Source organism: Theobroma umbraticum, unplaced genomic scaffold (assembly GCF_002168275.2).
Source record: "Theobroma umbraticum cultivar Fairchild unplaced genomic scaffold, ASM216827v3 scaffold_44.0, whole genome shotgun sequence".
Classification (NCBI taxonomy): Eukaryota; Viridiplantae; Streptophyta; class Magnoliopsida; order Malvales; family Malvaceae; genus Theobroma; species Theobroma umbraticum.
In genome coordinates, this window is record NW_018397255.1 from 7,574,878 (window position 1) to 7,596,419 (window position 21,542).

A 21,542-nucleotide genomic window follows, 5' to 3' on the forward strand; every position below is an offset into this window, starting at 1 on the left:
CCCTGATGTGATTGCACAAAAAGATAAAGGGAGGGTTTGCAAATTGAAAACTGCAAAGGGATATTCAATTTAAAAAAAAAAAAACAGAAGAGGAAGAGGAAAAAACTCTGTTTTTACAATGATCGGAAAAATTATTACAGTTACACAACTTGAAAAGCCGACAACACATTGTTAACACCTCTACCAGGTTTTCTATACAAACAGAATGTATCAGCAGAGAGAGTACTCGCAATCCAGCAAGCGCGAAAGTATCTGCTCACAACTTGGCCGCTCTTCCGGTTCTGCCCAACAATCTGTACCCAACAACACATTATCAGAAATTACATCATGCGGTCCGCTATAATGCCATTAATCAACAAGACAAATCTTACGACTTTCTGGAATAATGCATGAAATTTTTTGTATGGTAGACCTGAAATTAGCCTTCCAAGAGGACCTTCAGGAATCTCCAACCGTGATCCTTCATTCGCAACAGCATAAACTACCTGAACCAATGTAGACAAGGGGCATTCATCTTCAATAATAGAAATACTAAAAGCTGGATTGATTCATGAGGCATTTAAAACATCAAGAAAAGGGCAAAAATTATGACAAACGAGTGATTTGAGAAAGACCAAGTATCAGTACACTGCATACCCTCTCTGGCGGTACACCTTCCCATGGTCTGTTTAGAAAACAGAGCTCCCACATTATCACCCCAAGGCTAAAAATATCACATTTTTCAGTGAAAGGTTCATTACGAATGAGTTCCGGAGCCATCCATTCTGGTGTTCCTGCAGACGCAGAATCTCTCATGGGTCGGCTCGTCATTATTCTTGAGAGCCCAAAATCACATATCTTCACAGTCCAGTGCTTATTCACAAGGCAATTTGCACTTTTTAGGTCACGATGAACTATTTTCATCCGATGTATACACATCAATCCCCTATATATCCAAAAGGAAATTCTTGTCAGCATGGCACTTTCATTTTACTTAACAACGCACACATACCATGATGCATGTATCCAGACACACAACCAAGTATGCCTATGCTTCTGCCAAACAAACATTGACAATAAATATGACAATGAATTTTCAAAAAAAATTGGCTGTTTTACTTTGAAGACAATGCATTTACAGAGTTTCTAACTTCAGTAATTAATAATGTGCAGAAAAAGTCCAAATTTTTCTTAACAACCAAATCATTATCCAAAAAAGGTCATATTTCATCTAATTCCTTCAAAACCCCGGAAAAGAATCTTTACCACAGATGCCAATAAACTTGTCTAATACAGACATACAAATACTGAGATTTATGAGTTTCTCACAGAAACTAAGGAATAATGACTTGTAGATACAAACACAACCATCATATTCGACATTTTTATAAAATCAGGTCACAGCATACATATACACCTTGTGTTTAGAAACTTGTACATATCAGACATGAACATTCAACTTACAAGTGTAATGTTCATCTGCTCCTACTAAAAACTGCCAAACACCCATAATTCTTGAAAATTCTATTCCCACAAACTTAATTATTTAAAGTTCAAAGGTGGATATTAAAAATAATTTCTTATGGACAGCATGAACAAGCACGAGTACTCGAATGTTATGCATTAAAGTATCCCACAAGTTAACAGTTTCCAAAAGAAAAAAGATCAAGAATTAAAAATTTTCCGATGGGAATGTAAAACTTGAGGAATGGCAGAAGTCGATATAAAAATAAACAAACTCTACTTTGATTCCCCCTAAAGTACCTACAGGTGGACCCTAAGAGTAAATAGTAATTTCTTAAAAGACATTATAAGGTATTGCACTATGTTCCTTTTAAATATGAAAGGACAGAAATATGAATACACTCTGTAAGTGATGTACAGGCTTAACGAACCTGCAGATATCACGCAACATTTTCAGTCTCCTCCGCCAGCTCAGTCTCTTTTTCTGACCACTCAAATGGATTAAAAAGTATAATGATCCCATTTCCATGTATTCAGTAATCATTGACAACCGGGGTGGTTTTGTGCATGCACCCAAAAACAAAATAACTGCAAAAAACAGCACTCCTTGGTTCACTAAAGGATGAAATAAAACAAAATTTGCCAATGTTTCTTATGGAGCTGTAGGAAATATGTATAAATGAGATAACTTATTGCAGGCACAGTTGTCAGTGTTTATTTTATTTATTTTATTTTGTTTTCCTTTTATCTTACTTCTGGTTGGGATAACAGGTGAAGAGATCCTAGAAAAACAAAAAAAAATGACAATTTTAGAAAAGGTAGGAGAGTACCATTAGGATGTCGAAGACGGCTGGAAGTACAAACACAAAGAAACACACAAAGTTGAAAAGAAGATTAGGTCAGAGAGATATTTAGACAAGAAAATATTAAAAACTTTCAGCATATCAACAAAAAGATACCTAAGAATGGATATCTCATTGCAGAAGTCTTCCATGTTTTCTGCAGTAAGATCTTGCTCCAAAAACACCTTGATTGCAACATCTGTTCCATTCCATAGCCCGCGGAAAACTTCTCCAAAAAACCCTGGACAATAAACACACAACTAGATTTTGTAAAAACACAACCCGCTCAGTGAAAATTTTGCAGAGTGATAAAATTTCCATGCATAATGAAGTACAAAAAGATTAATGCTTTGTCCCTTCTCTTACATATCGGTAAAAACAGTGGCCGATTGCTTTTCATCCTTGCTGATATAGAAAACTCATAAGAAACAAGCCAAGGATGCAATCAATATACATCAGATTGCCCCTGATAATTTGCAGTGGGCACCTTGGTAGCATTACATGTTAAACATGTCTTGCATTTACTTTTTCCCCTTTTAAGGGATTGGTTTAGGTTCTTTGCAAAGATGAAAAATAGAAAAAGAGATCCAGCACCTCGAAAACAGATGTCATCTGTTATGGGGCTTTCTACTTTGAAGCTATTGGGAAAGATTCGAATTACCATGGCCTTCTCTACACACAGGGAGTGCTATTCTAACACCCATAATCTTCACAACAGATATATGAAGGTAAACAAAATGAACAAAAAACACTACATGACATTTTTCTCTATCTTGTCTGAAACAAATTACATATGATGTTGAAGCCTAATACATACGAACAGACGTATATAAGGAAAGAAAAAGCCCCAATTGAAATATCAGTGATGTACGAGACTGGCCTCTTGTAAGCATTCAACTAAAAAACCAACCGACAATAGGTGGAGAGGTCCAACTTGATTATTATAAACGCAACAACAAACTCTAAAAAGAACAGATGCAGGATAACACCACATAAGACTTCTCAAGTACAAGTACAATACCAATTATATAACAAGCCTAACATGTGGAAAACAAATTGAATGGCATAACACACAATAAAGAGGGTGACAAACAACAAGAACTCTAATACCATGTCAAGCATCCAACCTAAAACCAATTGGAGACGCCCTATAACTTAATTGATGTACGATAATACCATTTAAAACCTATTATTAAGAAACATGATTAAACGCATCATTTAAGTGGTTTCTCTAATACTTTGATCCAATTTCAATACCTAGTATCAATAAGTTTATTTGTTGACTCAATTTTTGTGAGATTAATCCTATTACTTAGTAGCTTCTAAACCTAATCTTGCTTACACATCAGATTAAAATTACCAAGCATTTCAGAGTTAAACTAAGTCTTGAATTGACATTATTTTCCATCTTACATGCATCTGCAGCATTTAAAGTGGCATCTAGCGCAGACTGCTTTAGCCTTTTGTTATATACCCAAAAATTAAAAACTAATAATAAGAAAAAAATAAAAAGGCAGAGGCCTTTAGAAAGATCAAAAGATAGAAGAGAGTATATACAAGATGAATCTATAGGAAGCAGGCCTAGATAAGTTTCACAGCAATGATAGCGTAGAAAATTGAAAACAGTGCTTACCTATCCCTACACGAGTTCCAACAGTTAATTCAGAGTAATCAATATTCCATTCGGGATAAGCTAATAAGGGGTTATTGTTGAACAATGGAGATTCAAGAACTTTATTCCATGTTGCAACCATTTCATCATTTGCTACATATCCAGAAACTCCACTTCTCCCTGAAGTTTGGCTTCTATAGTCATGGGGAGAAGATGGCAACGATATTGCTTTTTGAGACTTTATTTGGTCCCTGGAAAGGTTATACAATACAGACCTCCCACCAGTAATGTCATCATGGCCATCAAGATGGAAATTTGGTACCTAAAAGAATGAGCAGAGAGCCTTAGTGACTTATTAAATTGCATTAGGTAACTAAACCCACAGAACGGAAAGCATGCCAGTTTTATGTTTTAAGGCAATGCCACTATACATAGATTTTGGGGCATTAAAACCACAATGAAGAATATAACAACAAAACATAAATGTAACCATTTGATAGCAATTTGCATACAATTCGCATAGCTTAATTGTGCAACTAATGATCATTCCTATTGCAATCACATTTTTTATGGAATATTCGCACAGTGGAAGTGGCACTAAAACTATCTATAAAGAAGGAAACAAACTGGAGACAATGAGGCAACAAAACAGTCTGAGTGAGTTTTTATTTAAATATCAAAAGCATAAAATTTATGACATTAGGGGGTAAAAATGTGTGCAAGAGGGAACAGTTGCATAAATTGATCTCTGAACTTTATAAATGATAAAAACACAAAAGAAACAAACATATATCAGATGGATCATCAAAATGTGATTCTAACGACAAAGATAAAAGGCACATCTTATTGCTCTCCTTATTTGAAGACAATATAACTTATGGCTAAGGAATTTTCCAACATTAAAACCAGCCAAGGTAACTGCCCCTATCTGAAAGCTTTCCTATGACTCATGACTCCCAAACTGATTATAGGACTGGGCTATATATAACCAATTTCTCTTTGATAATTAGTCTAAAATGTAATTCCAAAACCCACAACAATCATATTAGACAATAGGGGACAGATGCTACAAAAAAAAACAGATACAACCATTCCAAATATATAAAATAAACAGTTTTTATTTACAACAAAACCAAAATTGCAAGTATCAGTTGACACTCACATGAAATTGTCCCCATTCATCAATATCTCCTCAAATGATTGGCTGTTATGCCAAATAAATATAGCTATGTAGAAGCAAGAAGAGAAAGACATGTTTGCCGACATGAAGGGCTAGAGAGAAAGACTTCATAAAGTGCAGAACATCCTACACCAAGTTAAAAATAAATATTGAACAAAAAACATACATTCTGAAGATCTGGACTTTCATTCTGATTATTTGAAGAATGGGCGAAAGACCTATCTTCCCCGCGCTCTTGCAAAAGACGATTTTGCTTCAATGTTTCATTCATAGCTCTGACAGCCCTGAAATAATTCAAGAAAAAATCCCAGTCAAATCACTATATAACGAAATGTACACCCCAGAAAACAAACAAGATCCTTAAACTTTCGGAAAATACATATCAATATATAAACATGTTGGCATAACACTAAAGCACTAACAAATGAATACAGGCATCACTTGGTATACATGAACCCAATATACTAGTGGACTAACCTGAAAGATTACCAAGATGAACTGCTAGCAACTCCATTTTAAGCATTAATAGTTCAGTTCAATAACATGGACAAAGGCAAGAAGCCGACTTCATGCAGCCCATATTATAAGACACAAGTTGGGAGGAAACCAAATGATGATTAATTCCAAAAGCTATTACCCTAAATAATTTTTTCTTTAAAAAAAGAGAACCAGATCTTTTCCATCCATTACATAGGGTTCAAAAAGAATAAATTTGTAGATGTAATCACAAAAAGAATATCTTCTATAAAGGGAAAGAGAATGAAGGATACAAAACAGTAAAGCTTAGAGTCTATTTAGTTTCAAAAAATGTTTTCCATTTTCCATCTCCATTTTTACATTACAAATGAAATTAACAAGGGTAACAACAAATCTAGAAACCCTTGATTTTCGGTAAAAATAGAAAAATTATTATAATAAGTTGTTTTCCAACAGTTTGACTACATTTCAAAATTTATATATTTACCTTATCTTATTGATCATATTTAGAGTGCAAATGTAAATAAATATTAATAGAAAACATTTTCTAAAACTAAACGGGCACCACGCTTCAAGGCACAAGTTCTGTTTAATGAAAGAAAATAGGAAAGCATGAAAAAGGCAAGTCCAAGTTCAAGGCATCAAATTCATTGAATAATTTTAAGGAGTCAAAAGTTCGAGAACAACTTGTTTAACTTCCACAATTTAATAGCACAGTAAATAACAATGCTAGCTGTCGAAAGCAAACATTATGCAAATTAAAAAGTTCATCAGAAAAGATTGGTGATACTAGATCTAACATTTAGAGGACCTTGCATGAACAGAAACTGAGAAACTTGCATTACAATTCTTTGGACCATTAAAATGGAAACACATGTGCCAGATTCATACTGTTACTTTGACTTGTACTTAAAATAAACCCAATCCATTGCTAAAGGCAAGGCACAACTGTTGCAATGAACTGGTTTAAGATTGCAAGTAGATCTGCCATCAAACTGCAGATGTTTGATTCGTCAAATAGATAGTTTATATTTTGTTTTTCTCTGTTTTGGAGAAAAAAGAAGGGGCATAGGGAGGGTGGCTTGCATTTTAAGATTAATCACTGAGCCATCTCTCACAGTTCTAGACACACACAGCGGAAATAAGGAAATTTGTTCTCCCACAAACAAAAGAATTGTATATCCGCATCTTTTGTCCCCCCGCCCCCTCTTTTATTTTTGGCTGTTAAGATATCTGTTCAAAAAGTTTTACATTCACACAAGCTATGAGCTAGGAACATGCTTGACTACTAGGTTACATATAAACTGAACCACAATGATCTAATAAATGCACAAATACTTAATGCAAGTATCCTGAGTCCTGATTTCAATTTATGCACTTCAGATGAAGTTCATTTAAAAATTGTCGACATACTAACACAGTTAAGCAAGCTATAAATATTCTCAGTCCCACCTAATTATCACCAAAAAGGAATTATGTAGGTCTAACCAAACTTCTTTCAATCTGTTGATCCCTCTTCTTAGTGAAGGTTGCCTATCTAATAAAAGTTCTTGCCTCTTACATTTAAGGTACTGACATGGTTGATACCATGCTTCAACTTCCAGGCTGGAAATTCATTTTATGAAAAATCATTATACATATATATATAATTTAGAAACATGAACACTATTTCACCAGTCAAAAAGAAAATACAAAAGAGAAGAGGAACCAGAATTCTTGAATTTCTAAAGTCAAAAAATAGGGAAGGCACCTAGAAAATAGAAACAAGTAATCTTAAATTACTAGAACCAGAAAAAAAAAAAAAACATTTCCATGGGGAAAACAAGATAAAGAGTAAGAGATAAGAGAGCTAGACTAGTCTAGCATCAGATTAAAGTATGTCATAATTCTTAACAAGACAAAAATCAACCTTACGATATCATCACCAATCTCTGGAGTCATGCTAATGCTTCTTCTTCTTATTCTACGAGCTTCTGATGTTGATGCCCCATCTGATCTGCAGCTAGAATTATTACAGATCAAAGATATCAGTAACAATTAGTGCAGCACTTCATTCTGAAGTTAGTTTACAGAATGTGGAAAAAGAGAATATCATACAGATTAATAAAGGCCAGTACGTTCTTTCTGTTAAGCCAAGGTTAGTATTTTAAACTAAAAACAGATATTCCAGTTCAGAACATCACCAGCTTGAGAAGCAAGAGAACACTAAAGAAACACAAACAAATGACTATACACAGAGCACGATAATTTATATTACTTGAACAATGGTAAAGATGGTGTGGATTCAAATTTTGGTTATGATAGAGAATATGTTGAAGAAAACTCCAAACACTTTTCCCGACCCTCTCCACACCCAACTCAAAGAACTAAAGAAAGAAAGTTTTGCAGCAACACTAGAAGACTTTGGAGGGAAGGGGGATAGAAACTTGCATGTTTTGACATGAAAGCCACCGGAAAGTGAGAGTAACAATTAACTATGAACTATTAGCAGCAACCAAATATTACCAACATTTTTCATTAAGAAATCATCATTATTGTTCTCGTGTTTACTGAAAAAGGATCAAATGAGAAAACCTTGATGTAGCAACGTCATCAGCATAATCTCTAAGGGGATTCCTATCACCACTTAGCATGGACCTTGCACGTGCTCGGAAAGAAGGATGCTCTGGACTGCAAAGACATTAAAATTTTAAAAAGAACAAAGAAACACTTAAAATGTTCTATTCTTTTAAGAGATGGATACTCTCATGACCAAGCAGACATCTAGACATTACTTAAGGCAAATTATTGGATATATCATACAAAAAAGGCATTGAAAGAAATTCGTGTAACAGGCATGCATGCATGTATGCATGTGTTTGTGTGTTTGTATCAGAGAGAGAGATTAAAATCTTCAATGGCTACAGCAATGCATAATTTCTTTCCTCAAATAATAAGCTATTCATCTATGTAACAATCAAAACAAAACGGTTGTCCTTTAAAAATTTCAAAAACAAAATTCACAATCAAATGCTTATAGATGACATTAATATTAAATTTTAGTATATTTAAGCAAGATAATTAAGGTGCTACTATAATACATAAAATATAGGTGACTACAAAGATTCCAGTAGCTTTGTAAAATAATGAACAATAAAAAGCTTTCAATGTGAAAAATTTTGGCAAAAATAGCTGCATATTTCTTTCAGAAGAGAAAAGCGTCAAATTTCAGGAATAGTTTAGACCGCATGACCCATAACTAAATTAGCCATCAATCACAAAGGAGAACCCAAAAAAAGAAAGTCATTTGTTTCAATCATGCACCTACTTGATGGGAAAAGAATTAATTTGTTATTGTTATTTGAAACAGGAAAGTGTTATTGGTGCTTAATTCTATCCAAGGGCATCAAGGAACCCTAGAAAAACCTTACTGCCACATGATGACCATCAAGGAGGATTTTGTGCCTGTGTGAACCTGGACAAGTCACAAGGATTTTAAAATATCAATATGATCCTTGCAAGACTAAGGCACAAACTTTGAACTTTAACTTGGGAATCCAAAGAACATTCTGGGCTTCAACGGGATAAAGTGATTAAGTTTGAGTGGGTTTTCGTTTGATTTTGTAATACTTCTAAGTTATCTTTGTGGTTACTTTAAATACTGAGTTTTCTTAGTTTCCTTTTCAGTCAAGGTATTTATGTAATTTCCAGATTTTATTGAAAGAAGTCTTATAAATGCATCATGAGTGCTCTAAAGTTTTGAAATAGTATTGGACTTTAGATGTAGCCCAATAGCATGTTTAGTGTTAGTTTTATATCTTGCAGTCGTAGGTTAGTCTATTTCTACATTTTTACACTTCTTATTTTAGCAGACCAGATAAGAGTTTTGCTCAGAGGTCAAACTCCTATGGCACGTGACTGCTTAATGAAACACATAGTTAGAATCCCAAGGTATAACCTCTTCTCCTTAGACAACCTGCTCATAAACCCTAGAAGCTGTCATCTTCAGAAACCCTAATTCCCCATCAAACCATACTGCCAAAGCACCAAAATTCCCTATTCTCCTCAACCATACAGCCTCCAATCAAGCTTCTTCACCTACTTCCAATCAAGAACACAAAACCTAACTCAGCACCCTAATTCTTATTCCTTATTATCACTTTTCACCTTAAAAAGGATCGAGCATAACATATAGTAGCACAATGCCTCCAGCAAAATTCTGATAAATCCACCCCTTCTTGTCTGTACCATATAATTTCTTTCTTTCCAGTGCTGAGTTCCTGCAATGCGCTGCCCTGGACACTAGTAATCTGGAATATCTCCATCCAAAATGTAGTAGAGTTTAATCCAAGTTCCAAATATTTTTCTGATTCAAAACCACCTAATGTATATACCAGTTTGAAGAACCAAACGAAAGCAGTACCAAAATTAGATAATAATATGAACCACTTGGACAAAAGAGTGACAAACAAAATCTTAACTTGAGTTTACAATGTGGTCCACATAAATTCTACCCTCTAATAAGATACACGTAAACTTATTCCAATATTTCACCCTTTTATAGTTGGTGGGATACTACCCTAAGTACAGAAGTCCAACAAGTAGGCTGAACTTAAACATCAAATTAACAGCTACTTCTTTTGTCAAGACCTGCTGGTGCCTAACTTCATGACCGGGCCTGGCCTTTAAAAGAAACACTAGAAATCATGCCATCAATCAGACTGCCACAGACTCCTTTGTTATTTTAATAATGCTATAAATAATCATTAAATTCAAATTAATAATAAAACTCAATTATCTCCATAAATGTTGCTAATGTCACCTTTCAATTTATAATCAAGGAACTTTTTTCATCAAACCAATGCAAAGTTGAAGCTTTGCCTTGGAAGTGGATCCCATAACTTCAGCTTTCAAGAAACCAAATGCGTCTCCTCAGAACTTTGATTCAAAATTGGGAGAAAAAAGAAGTCTTTGGATAATTAATGCTTTCCATTTAAGTGGACTCGTCAAATTTGGAATTGAATGCTACTGGATGTTCCATTCCAGAGTTTTGTTAGATGTGCAGTGATGCAAGCAGCTACTTAAGTGGAAAGGTGGTTAAGAATTCACTATGCTGTAAATATCCAAGCATAATCATTCAGTTTTAGTCAGCATAATGCAGAGCCATAACGTAAAAGGGGAGAGTAATGGTCCTGATGGATAATGGACAAAAGAAAGCAATGAGAGGGGAAAAAAATAAGTTGACAAAGAAGGCAATAAAGGAGGGAAAACCCCATATTAAAGGCAACTACAGGAACTAGAACAATAAAATCATATGCTTTCAAGCATAATACACTAATAACTACAAAAATGATAGCAGTCCCACCAAAATCTTTCCGCATTCATATGGAATTTCCTTAACCAGTTAAGACAAGTCAAAATTAAAATTTCAAAATTATATTTAAATTACATACATGTGATTGAACATACATAAAGCTTATGATTAAAATTTTCGCTTACCCAGCTAACAAAACACTGTTTTACATATATTATCCAATTCAAGAACCAGTCATAGTACTACATCCATGCTCATGTACTCAATTAATCAAGGTTCTGCAGAATTGGATCCAGTCATAGTACCATCCCACAGATAACAAAATTATTACACCCAATCAAACTACTGAAACCTTTTATGCAGCTAGAACCACAAACAAAGATCCAGAATAAAAAAATGCTATGAAAGACAAAAGAAATTACAAACATAATTTCTTTGGCTTATGCATCCAACTTAACCAATTGTCAAAAGATGAAGAGCCCCAATCCAAGTATATGGCTACGACAACCTCAAACCAACTGATATGAAATAACACTAATTAATATTTCCTCTCAAATGCAGACTTAACTAAGACAACAGCTGCTAATATGGACGGTTAAACAGCACAACAAACAATCTAGGCTAATATAACATGTGATGAAGCACACTATCAGCAGCCTCCAAATACAGCTGATCCTAATGTCTTAGCACTAATTTGGCATAAGTCCAATGATTGAGAAGCTTGGGAGCTTGACTAGGCTTCATTTGTTGCTTGGGTCCTAAATTTGACTAAATTTTTCCAATTCTTATTTTGTTCTGTTTTCTCATGTTTTAAGTGTCAAGGGTATATTTCTAATTCCTAGTGTGCTGGAAATTACAGGTTTTGAGTTGTCTTATTATGTCTTTCCCTCGGTTTTGGGCTCTTATTTTAGTGTAGCTGTTGCTTTAAGTAAGTTTGTCAGTTTCCCAATTGTAATCTTAAGTATAGATAAGATTCTATGAGTGCCAGTTCTTCTTGGACTACATATAGGGGCCTATATACATGAATGTAATCATTCTACTGAGATATAGCAGAACTTCCAGCATTATTGCTCTTGTTATTGTGTGATGTAATCAATCTTAGGTGTCACTTGCTAAGCAATGCTAAGTGTGAAGCTTAGGGAGTCCTTTATTCAAGTTTGTCTGTTTTCTCAAGAACTCAAATCTGAAACTACCAAAAGACTTAATCATGTAGCTGCCTAAATGATGGAGAATTGAAAGGAGATGTTTGAACAAAGTCTCTAGCTTGAAATTTTGTTATAACTTTTTAGTTCGATTGTCATCATTATATAGATTTAGGTTATTTTGGCTATTTTATATTAACAAGCTTTGCTTATTTTCTGAGTATCAGGGTTTTAAGGTTATATTAGGTATTTTCATTTTATTAGGCTTTAGGGTTTAGCTTATAAATATCTATGTTATTATAGTTATGATTAGGTTTTGGATGATTAATCTTTGAGATTGAATATTGAGATTTTCCCCACTATTGACTCTTTCTGGTTTTCTCTTCACTAATTCTTCTATTTCTCTCCCTATTTCCTCTGCTTCACCCTAATTGTTGCTGCATATATCTGATTTCCCTCTAAATTTCTAATTTCTATCTCTTTCCCCTGCCTGTTCTACATCACTACATCACCATGGCATCCCATCTCCAAGTATTTAATAATAAGTGCAGCGCCCAAAATGAATATAGGGTCACAAATATGCAAACTAATCAATAAGAGGATTACACTACTCAACTTTTAGTATATATAAATTCAAAACACAAAAGGGCATGAGAGGAACCTCGAACTGGCAGTCCGCTGTTCAGCAACAACCTTTCTTCGGCTACGACGCCCGAATGTAGTTGTGATGTTGGGTTCACTATGTGACAGACTAAGGGAGAAAAACAAAAAAAAAATAAATAAATAAAATTAGAAATTTAACATCAAACATGCTGTAGCATATATAAGTTTCAATCAAGCAGGTCTTTTACTTGTTAGAAATGCCAAGGTAAACATTACCTTAACTTCCTGTCAATCGAGGCAGAAGATCGTAGCATCATATTTCGCAATGAAGCACCGGTTATATTTGAAGACCCATCTAATTTTCGATGGAACTGAAGGTTCTCATCTTTTTCAGCACTGCTGCAAACCAAAATGAGAATTATAAGCATCTACTCATCCAAGAAAAAGACAATAATAACTTTCACAAGCATTTGTCACCAATTACATAATGTTAAGGGAGCTCAGAAGGCAAGTTATATACAATTTCAGATTGCGTCATATGCCATCTGCTAACCTGTCAGGGTCAACTCTATCAGAAAATCCATAGAGAGGACTATTTGGCTCCAATGGTGAATCACAAGAGTCATTTTCAGCAGAATCACTCTCCCCTGCAGCTGATATATGGGTCATAAAAATAGCCTTCGTTGATCGTGGTATCAACTGACCCGGAAACCGCATAAGATCAACCAGTAGCTCCACAGAATTTAACACAACTATCACAGACATATGCTTATATGAATCTGCACACTCAACAGCGCCATCATTTGGCAAACCCTGAAAGAATGACACAGGAAAATTGGGCCACAGACTTTCAGTTACAATTTGACATCGGCAATAAAAATTCTCTTGGAAAATCTTCTATTTGAGTCAACTTAAAACTGATATACGCTATGTATGAAAGAAGAAATAAATCATGTAATCTAACCTAACAATTGAAGAGGGCGGGAACAAAAGAAGAGCTTACCACCATGAGCCTACTTTCAAGCCCTACAGTATCTGCTAAAACTTTAAACAAAATTGCCCGGGGACGACATGAACCATGCTTTATTTGTCCCAGCATCTGGACGCTTCTATTCTCAAACATGTCAGAGGTTTCTTCTAGTGCAGCTTTTGCTGGACTTTCCGCAGTTGGACGTTTATAAAAATCAGATACCTAGGTAAATAGCAGGAGTTTCAAAAAAAAACAATAAATAAAAAAGCATTTATTAACAACCAAATTAGAAATTCAATTAAAAAGATTAAATAAATGCTGACAATAGACTTCCAACAGGAATATTTGTCTGAAAGAGAAATAAGAAAGAATAAGAAATTACTGTCTTGTCCCATTGTTCAAGGGTTGAAGTAGCCAGCTTTAGGCTCTTATTTATTTTATTCACGTTAATGCAAAGCACTGAAATTAAACAACATGCAGTCCTAAGAATTTACTCTATCAATGTTTGGGAATTACTAAATTCAAATTTTGAAAATTTTACTCAGGAGGTGTAATGTCCCTTCCATGTCCCAAACAAAGAACACCAGCATTTGAATGTGTACTTTCCAGTCTCCAAAATTCTCTTATAAAATCATTTTATCTCTGTTATAGGGCAGATTTATCTCATGCAAGTTTTCTTAAATTGCCCAAACTCTTTGGGAAACAAAGACTGCTCAATACTTCAGCAAATATCAGTAGGAAATTCCCTGCACTGAAAGGGAAATAAATACACTTTTTTTTTTTACTATTACCAGTATATCACTAGAAGAAGGTGAAATATGTAAGAGGTGGTACAGTAGGAAATTCTTTTCACGTGATATGGCAAATAGCATGCACCTGAAATAGCAAGTAACAACATAGACAGATGCATCTAACTGCATGTTGATAATGACAATACAACGAAACTGTTAACAATATGAAATACAAACATGAGAACAGTGAAACAAGGGGGAAAAGGAAGAGAGGAAGAAGGGCTATAGAAAAAACAAATATCAAACTATTCTCACCAATCCGGCAATCTTTTTAATCATTGCAGGTGGATTTGAGTTCAATCCTTTAACCAGTGCCGCAATCAACTGCTTCAGCATAGATAATTTTTTATCTTTCTCAAAATCCACAAGAATGATATCAGCTCTATAACCTTCTCCACCCAAAGCATGAAACTCCTCCAATGTAGGAATAGTATCAAACATCTCCTTAAGCCTTTTATCCTGTCAATTTCAGGAAAAAAAGAAGTCTTTAATCCCAGAAGCAGTGATATTTAAACTTTAAATAATAAACAAGAATAAATGGAATGATGTGCGTGTTAGCGTTAGTTCAATAGCACACATATGAACCATATATCATCCAAGTACCAACATTAAAACAGACATAACAATATGATTCTGATTTCACAATTCCAAGAATTTACAGAATGCTTCCCAGAATTTCCTTGCCAATTTTATTTGGCAAGTGTAGAAAGCATTCCCTAAATAAATAGTGATAAGCAATGAGAAATACATCAACAGAATGATAAAGGACAAGGAGGTTGCTTCTGTTTGTCCTTCAATTTGAACAAGACTTTACCCAATAAACACCTGCTAAACTAAAACTTCATACAGTTCTTACAAGTTAGCAACCATCAAGTCTTCCAACTGCAATTAATTCTATCTCTTTACACATAGAAGTACAATCGTAAAAACCTTCTAATTTTGCTTCAGAGGGTTCTTATGAGTTAGTAACCATCAAGTCTGTGAAAAGCAATAACTTTCTCTATAAAATGCCATTATATTTCCTCAGCATAGAAGCACAGTGAAGAAATCAAATTCTAAAGCATATTTCCATACAAAAACTGTCTAGACTCTACTGTAGCTAGCAAACAATCACTCACAAGAGGAATACTGTCAATTACAATAGAAATCTTATAGACAGTAGACCAGATAGTGCTGCTTAAAATTCAATTTTAGGTTTGATCAAATATCATTAAGTACCCTGATTGTCATATAGATATGTGGAGATAGAGCAAATATAGTTGGAAGCCACATAGCCAAGTAAAGAGTTCTCAATCTAAACATTGGAATGTATTAAAAAAAATTCAACATTCAATTTGTTAAAATAAAACACATCAAATTTTTTGATGATGTAAATATGCTCTTTCATTCTTGAAAAAAATAAAACTTTAAAATCTACTATCATCATAAACGATAATTTGAAATTTACAGCATTCCTCAATTGCTTATGACTTCACTGCAATCCCATATTACATCCAGTCAGATTCAATCCTGTGAACAACTTCCTCCTACATCTCTTCCCCATAAATAGAACTTAATTCCTTATAGATGGCACATCCTCAACATCTAAGGTACCATAATAATTTTCCAAAAGCTATAGAAGTTTTCTTCCTTATTTGGAATTCTTTAGAGATTAATCATCGGACATTAGATGACTCTTAATTTTGTTACAAATTTCACCTCAATCCCCCTTGCCACAAATGATAGATTCCCCCATCCCCACTCTTTTGTTCTTTGGTGGAAACAAGCAGGCCAAGCTTCCTCACAACAGAAAACCATCCAACCAAGTCAGTGAGGCAATTTGCAACGAAAACATTCTTCAGCGAAGAACCTCTGACTACAACCTTAGTTAAGTCACATTCTCTTTTTCATCTTGCTTAACCCAAAATCTTAGGATCATAATTTTGCCATCATTTTAACATAGAGCATATTCCTCCTCCATAACATCAGCAAACAGCAACCAATAAATAAACCTGTGGCATCTCCATAATCAAGTGGAAAAGACCTTAATGAATCTATCAATAGCAAAAATCAGTTCATTTCTAACTGCATCACTGGTCTCATCCTAATGTCTTTGCAGCAATTTGTTGAATCCCACAACAGATCTCCTCAAAAAGCCTCTAATATCATGTGTTGCACAATAATAATGTCAGGTAAAAGGCATCAAAAGTCCCTCAACCTTCGTTTACATGTAAAACAAATTCCCCAACTTCAAATAACTCCAAACAAGTCTATAACTTTAAAGTCTAGTGTTATTTTCTTTCCTTATGACAATATTGATCTAAGTAGAATTTATTCTAAACTATGATGGTTTTAAAGTTATCACCTATATGCCTGAAAAAGGAACTCTACTTAAACCAATCAAGAAGCCTATCATTAGTAAACAAAAGTCACTCAAGCCTTAACAGTTCTAACCATTATTCAAGTTAGATATCCCTATATAGTGAAATTACCAACTAATTTCATACATAACCACACGCCAAGCTACATATCTATGCACAAACAAAAATACACAAGCAACTTCCACAACTCATCATATTGCATAAGTTGAACAAATAAATACTATTATATGATTCCTTAAGAACCTATCAAACAATAAAGGAGATATTAGCAACAACTGCGTATGGTAAACTACATATTACAAGGGCAATAGAAGATGAACTGAAAACTAACCCCACCTGCCCCCCCCCCCCCCCCCCCCCAAACAAGAAAAGGCACACAGACTAGAAGACAGAAGGACAAGCAATCTTTAGTAGACTAGTTTCATTCTGGTGGACCAAAATCTCAATGCTATCAAAGGTAAAAGTATTCCTTCACACACCATACAGAAAAATAATAATTTGCTCACACTCAACGCAAAGCCAAACACACTGTCCTTTTGGAGAATTGTAAGGGAAGTCAAACTGAGACTTGCTACCAAGCTTTATCTTGTGGTCAAAACCTCTCTCATGAGGTCAATATCTAGCCACAAGTTTTGGCATAACTTGAGTCACAATAAAAGTTTTAAAATAGAACTCCACAAGCCCTTACCAAAAAACAATCAAGTGGAAAAACTTTCTGCATCATTCATTACCTTAATGAATTTAGAACTAATAAACAATAACTCTTTCCTATTAAAAAGTTTATTTAGAATATGTTTGGCCCAAAAATGTTATCCCAGTAAATGTCCACAAGAAGAGAACCATTAGAATCCCAGACATTATTTTCAGCCCAAAGTGTTACATGATCTGCCCTTAAGAATGGAGGAGGCTGAAACATGTTCAAAAAAAACCAATGATTCTCTATCTTAAACCTGTTAAACTAACAATCACCAAACCTTGTCTGATATATTCACACCTCAACTTATGCACTTACCCTTTTGTAAGAAAGAAACTTCACAAGACAATCTCAGCAATGAGGGAGCCATGGTTTTTCTGCAAACTTTCAGGAGGACATTTTGGTATTACCTTAAAAAATCAGAAAGTAAATGCCTACTTTCTTTAACAATCTTCAGATCAAAAACCAAAGCCACAGTCAACTCAATTTTAAGAGCAGAAACAAAGTGCTTTTCAACTCAGGTAACTGTAGGGATTCCAATGGGAAATGAAAATGTAGAAGAAGTATATTCACAACCTAGAGCAGACCCATATCAATTTCACATTTCAACAGTTTTATCCAGCGCAAGCATCAGCAGCCATAAGCAAGTTCTCGGACAAAAAGACAACTATTAACTTCCTAAATTTCCACTAAATAAATACAACCATCCCAGAAATAAATGAAAATTTTTTACCTTCTTTTAATAGCTCTAGTTAAGTTTTGTCACAGCATCATGATAACTTCACTACTTTCAATATAAACCAGAAGAGAAAACCACTCATCACAAGCTTAGCAATGTAGTATGGCCTATATATGTTATAAGCAGCTATGAATGCTCACCAATGAACTTCTACTAATCAAAGGAACTTCAAAGTACAGTAACCTTATTTAAGTCATCAGACAAACAAGCTTACGTATACTCTGAGGACACCTCAGTTTTCTGCCTATGCCGAAGACCGTCAGTAACATTGGGGATTTGAAACAGCTCAGGCATCAGCATGACAGCATAGGATATGAACCAATATAATGAACAAGTTTACCAGATGTACCATAACCACATATATACATTATCTCATTATATGCCCACTTTCTCTTCAACAATATAACATATGCAACACCTTCTAAACATCACTCCAATTTATAGCCTGATGAAGCAAACCACTATTGCCCTATCACCTTAACATCAATGAAATCTATAACTTAATCCATATTGGAGTCTTGAGCTTCCAAGTATTTTTTGCAGTTTTAAACCACAAAATTATGCAATTGTCATGTGAGTACAGATTGGCCAACCACAACCTGGCTTGCAAAATCAAAGAAATTAACAATTCTATCTTTTTTCTGAAAAATTAAGGATATGGCAATTACTCAGATGAATGGTTTAAAGATGAAATTCAGTTTCAAAATTGATGAAAAGACACAAAAAGCTGATAAATATTTATCTTTGAAAAGGAATAGAAAGCACTTGACAACAGTACATTGAAAATAACTGCAAAGATATAACTATTAAAAATCAGTACAAATAAGAATAAAATAACAGAGAAAGATAGAGAAGAAAGCAAGGACTTGTTATCTCAAGAAACTCCGGTTCAACCAAAGAACAAGAATACTTAAGCAGCCAGTATGACTAAATTAGTCAGAACCAAGATAATTCAATCCTCACCGGAATGACAGAATAGAAACCATTTGGAATTGGCTCAGAAAGCATTCCAGTGTTCCACAAAATCTGTGATGCTGTCTGAGATGACAATCCATCTTGCTCAAAATTTCTAGGTGACTCCCTATTACTCAAACTCTCTTCATGAGAACCCAAAGAAACAGAACCCAATTTTTCGATAAAATCTGAAGACCACCATGTTGCATTAGAAGGCCCTTGCTCTGCTGGCCCTGCATCATCTCGTGTCTCCTCCATGTCCTTAAATGTTTGAAACGCACAACCATATTCGCCCCTACTTCTCACCCCATAAAAGATCTTTTCAATCTAGGAATAGATCTCAGGCAACAAAACATTTGATGACAAGCTTCTTTTGTGTTGACTTGTTTGAGCTGGAGGCCATCAGACCTGCAGAGCATAAACTATTAGACCCAATAGGTAAACTGTTTACTTCCGAATACAATAATCATGCAAGAGTTTAGCACCCATTATCAACGGGGAAACACCTACAAGCAAATGAGGAAAGCACACAAAACCAGACAGTTAAATGAGAAAGTAACGTACAATAAAATCTCCTCAAACTTCTTCTAAAAAGCCTATGACCCAATTAAGATCTGAAAATATGCTTACATCGAATTTCTGCACATAATCACTTGTTCACAAGCACATCAGCCAGCATATCTAATAACCCATTTTTTCACCCAGATAGAAATCATCACCCATAGGCCATAGAATATTCAATATAAAACTCAATCACGCTTATGTAATTAGCAAAATGATTCAGATGATCCATAGGCAGCCTCATATGACAATAGCAAAGTAGCAAACAAAAGAACCCTAAATGAACCCAATCATTTCTAGCTAAATTCTTATCCACCAAAAGAAGGAACTTAATGTCTTTAAAAGTATGTTCCTTCCAATATTGGGAAGTAATTGGAGTACCCTCAAGTGATTAATAATTCAATGGAATACCAACAAGAAAAAAAAAGAATAAAGCTGAATAACAAAGAAAAGCAAATTTAGATCAAATTAGAAGATCTACGAATAGAAAACCTAAGTAGACAAATACTTGAAACGAAGCAAAATCAGCAAGGCATTCTCAAAATTACACTTTAATCCCTCTCTTTTGGCAGTGATTATGCCAAGCAATTAATCTTTCCCTAATCAACGACAATATCCAATCCAAACAAGAAACAGAGATTATTCAATCTTATATAGATTCTTTCACAATCTTTAAAATTATAAAAGAAACAAAAAGAAAAAAAAAAGGGAATGAGAAAAAGAGAAACGGAAATGATTTAAATGAAAGGAAGAAAGCGAAAAAAGGATTTTACCACCAGCAGATCCGTGCATTAGAATCCCAAACCAATAGCATTTGAATCTCAACTCCTCCCTTGATGAATTAGCCCCATCATTTTTACATCACACTCTTCTACACAAACTCACCAGCCAGAAAAAGAAAGAAAACTAATTTATTTATATTTATAGAAATAGAAAGGTGGATGAAAGTAGGAAAAATGAGAAATGTAAGCAAAAATCCAAATGAAAACCCCAAAGGAGAAGGGAACGAGGAAATGCAAGAGAGATGAAATGAACAAGAGATTGGATTTTTGGAATTTAATGATAAATAAGTGTGTTTGTATATATATATATATATATTTTTTGATCGATCGATGAAGAAAGCGATGGGCTTTTTCTTCTGCGTTTTCAGAAGAGAGAGAGAGAGAGAAGAGGGGGAAGGGAGAGAGGGGGGTGGTGAGTCACGTGCAGCGGGATCTGGGGACCTCTCCCCGACAGCCAGCTGGCAATAAGGTTGGCTCACCAACATCCACACCTTTATCCGCGTGAATCACCCCTCCCTTTTCCATTTTTTCTTTTTTCTTTTTTTTAAAAAAATTTGTGCTTCTTAAACAAATTCTCTTGTTCTTTCCAAAAAAAAACAAATTCTCTAGTTCTTACTAAGCAGAGGTTGGTTCCATCTAATTACTAGTAGTAGTATCCAAAACGTAACTCCCTTAGTAAGATAAGTAATAAAAGCTGCTACATTTTTCAGATTTAAACATTTGATCTAATTATTAAATATATAATTATTTTTGTTAAAGCATAAAAGTTTGAAGTTTCCGGTTCTGTAAATCAAAAAAATTAAAAGTAATTTATTTAATCTCCCAGCAAAACGAAGCGGCATGAATTGTCGAATGAGCGTACATGCCAAGGACCAAAAGGAGTCAATGGTCACAATCTCAAGGGCTTACGCAAGAGGAACAAGTCATGCACACACGCGTGCGGAAATTACATGGTCAATATTTTTCTTTGGAGGCTTATGTCTCTTACGTTTTTTGGTCCCCATAAGAGGATTTTTTTATGCCAACAATAAAGTGACGTCCCAATTAGATATTTTTCTATGTGTTCAGATTGTTTCTTCATCAGTTCATATGAACACAA

The 21,542-nt window shown here is 34.6% G+C and overlaps 1 protein-coding gene across 9 annotated transcripts; it reads right to left on the minus strand.

Annotated features, from left to right (window-relative positions):
• Positions 1-93: 93 nt before the first annotated feature.
• Positions 94-20,834, minus strand: LOC110409000 (serine/threonine-protein kinase EDR1-like). 9 transcript variants are annotated; one of them, XM_021418200.2, is made up of 17 exons: positions 20,435-20,834; positions 19,110-19,508; positions 14,609-14,812; positions 13,596-13,784; positions 13,146-13,405; positions 12,869-12,988; positions 12,651-12,740; positions 8,129-8,224; positions 7,464-7,550; positions 5,244-5,361; positions 3,919-4,219; positions 2,403-2,526; positions 2,274-2,293; positions 1,875-2,031; positions 637-925; positions 372-485; positions 94-293 (listed from the first exon to the last, which is right to left on the minus strand). In XM_021418200.2, the coding sequence occupies exons 2-17, from the start codon at positions 19,356-19,358 to the stop codon at positions 141-143; spliced, it is 2,571 nt and encodes an 856-aa protein (XP_021273875.1). In that variant the 5' UTR covers positions 19,359-19,508; positions 20,435-20,834; the 3' UTR covers positions 94-140. The 9 variants fall into 9 exon arrangements, with proteins under 9 accessions (XP_021273875.1, XP_021273873.1, XP_021273874.1 ...); XM_021418198.2 differs by having other exon boundaries at positions 7,464-7,556; XM_021418199.2 differs by having other exon boundaries at positions 12,869-12,991; positions 20,435-20,833.
• Positions 20,835-21,542: the final 708 nt, after the last annotated feature.

Excerpts from the sequence above, each read along its gene's own strand:
- LOC110409000 (XM_021418197.2), bottom strand. The coding sequence starts at position 19,358 with ATGGAGGAGACACGAGATGATGCAGGGCCAGCAGAGCAAGGGCCTTCT. Across the intron at positions 13,406-13,595 it reads TTGAAAGTAGGCTCATGGTG|GGTTTGCCAAATGATGGCGC; the intron begins GTAAGCTCTTCT and ends TCATTCTTTCAG. Across the intron at positions 2,294-2,402 it reads AATGAGATATCCATTCTTAG|CCGTCTTCGACATCCTAATG; the intron begins GTATCTTTTTGT and ends TTGTACTTCCAG.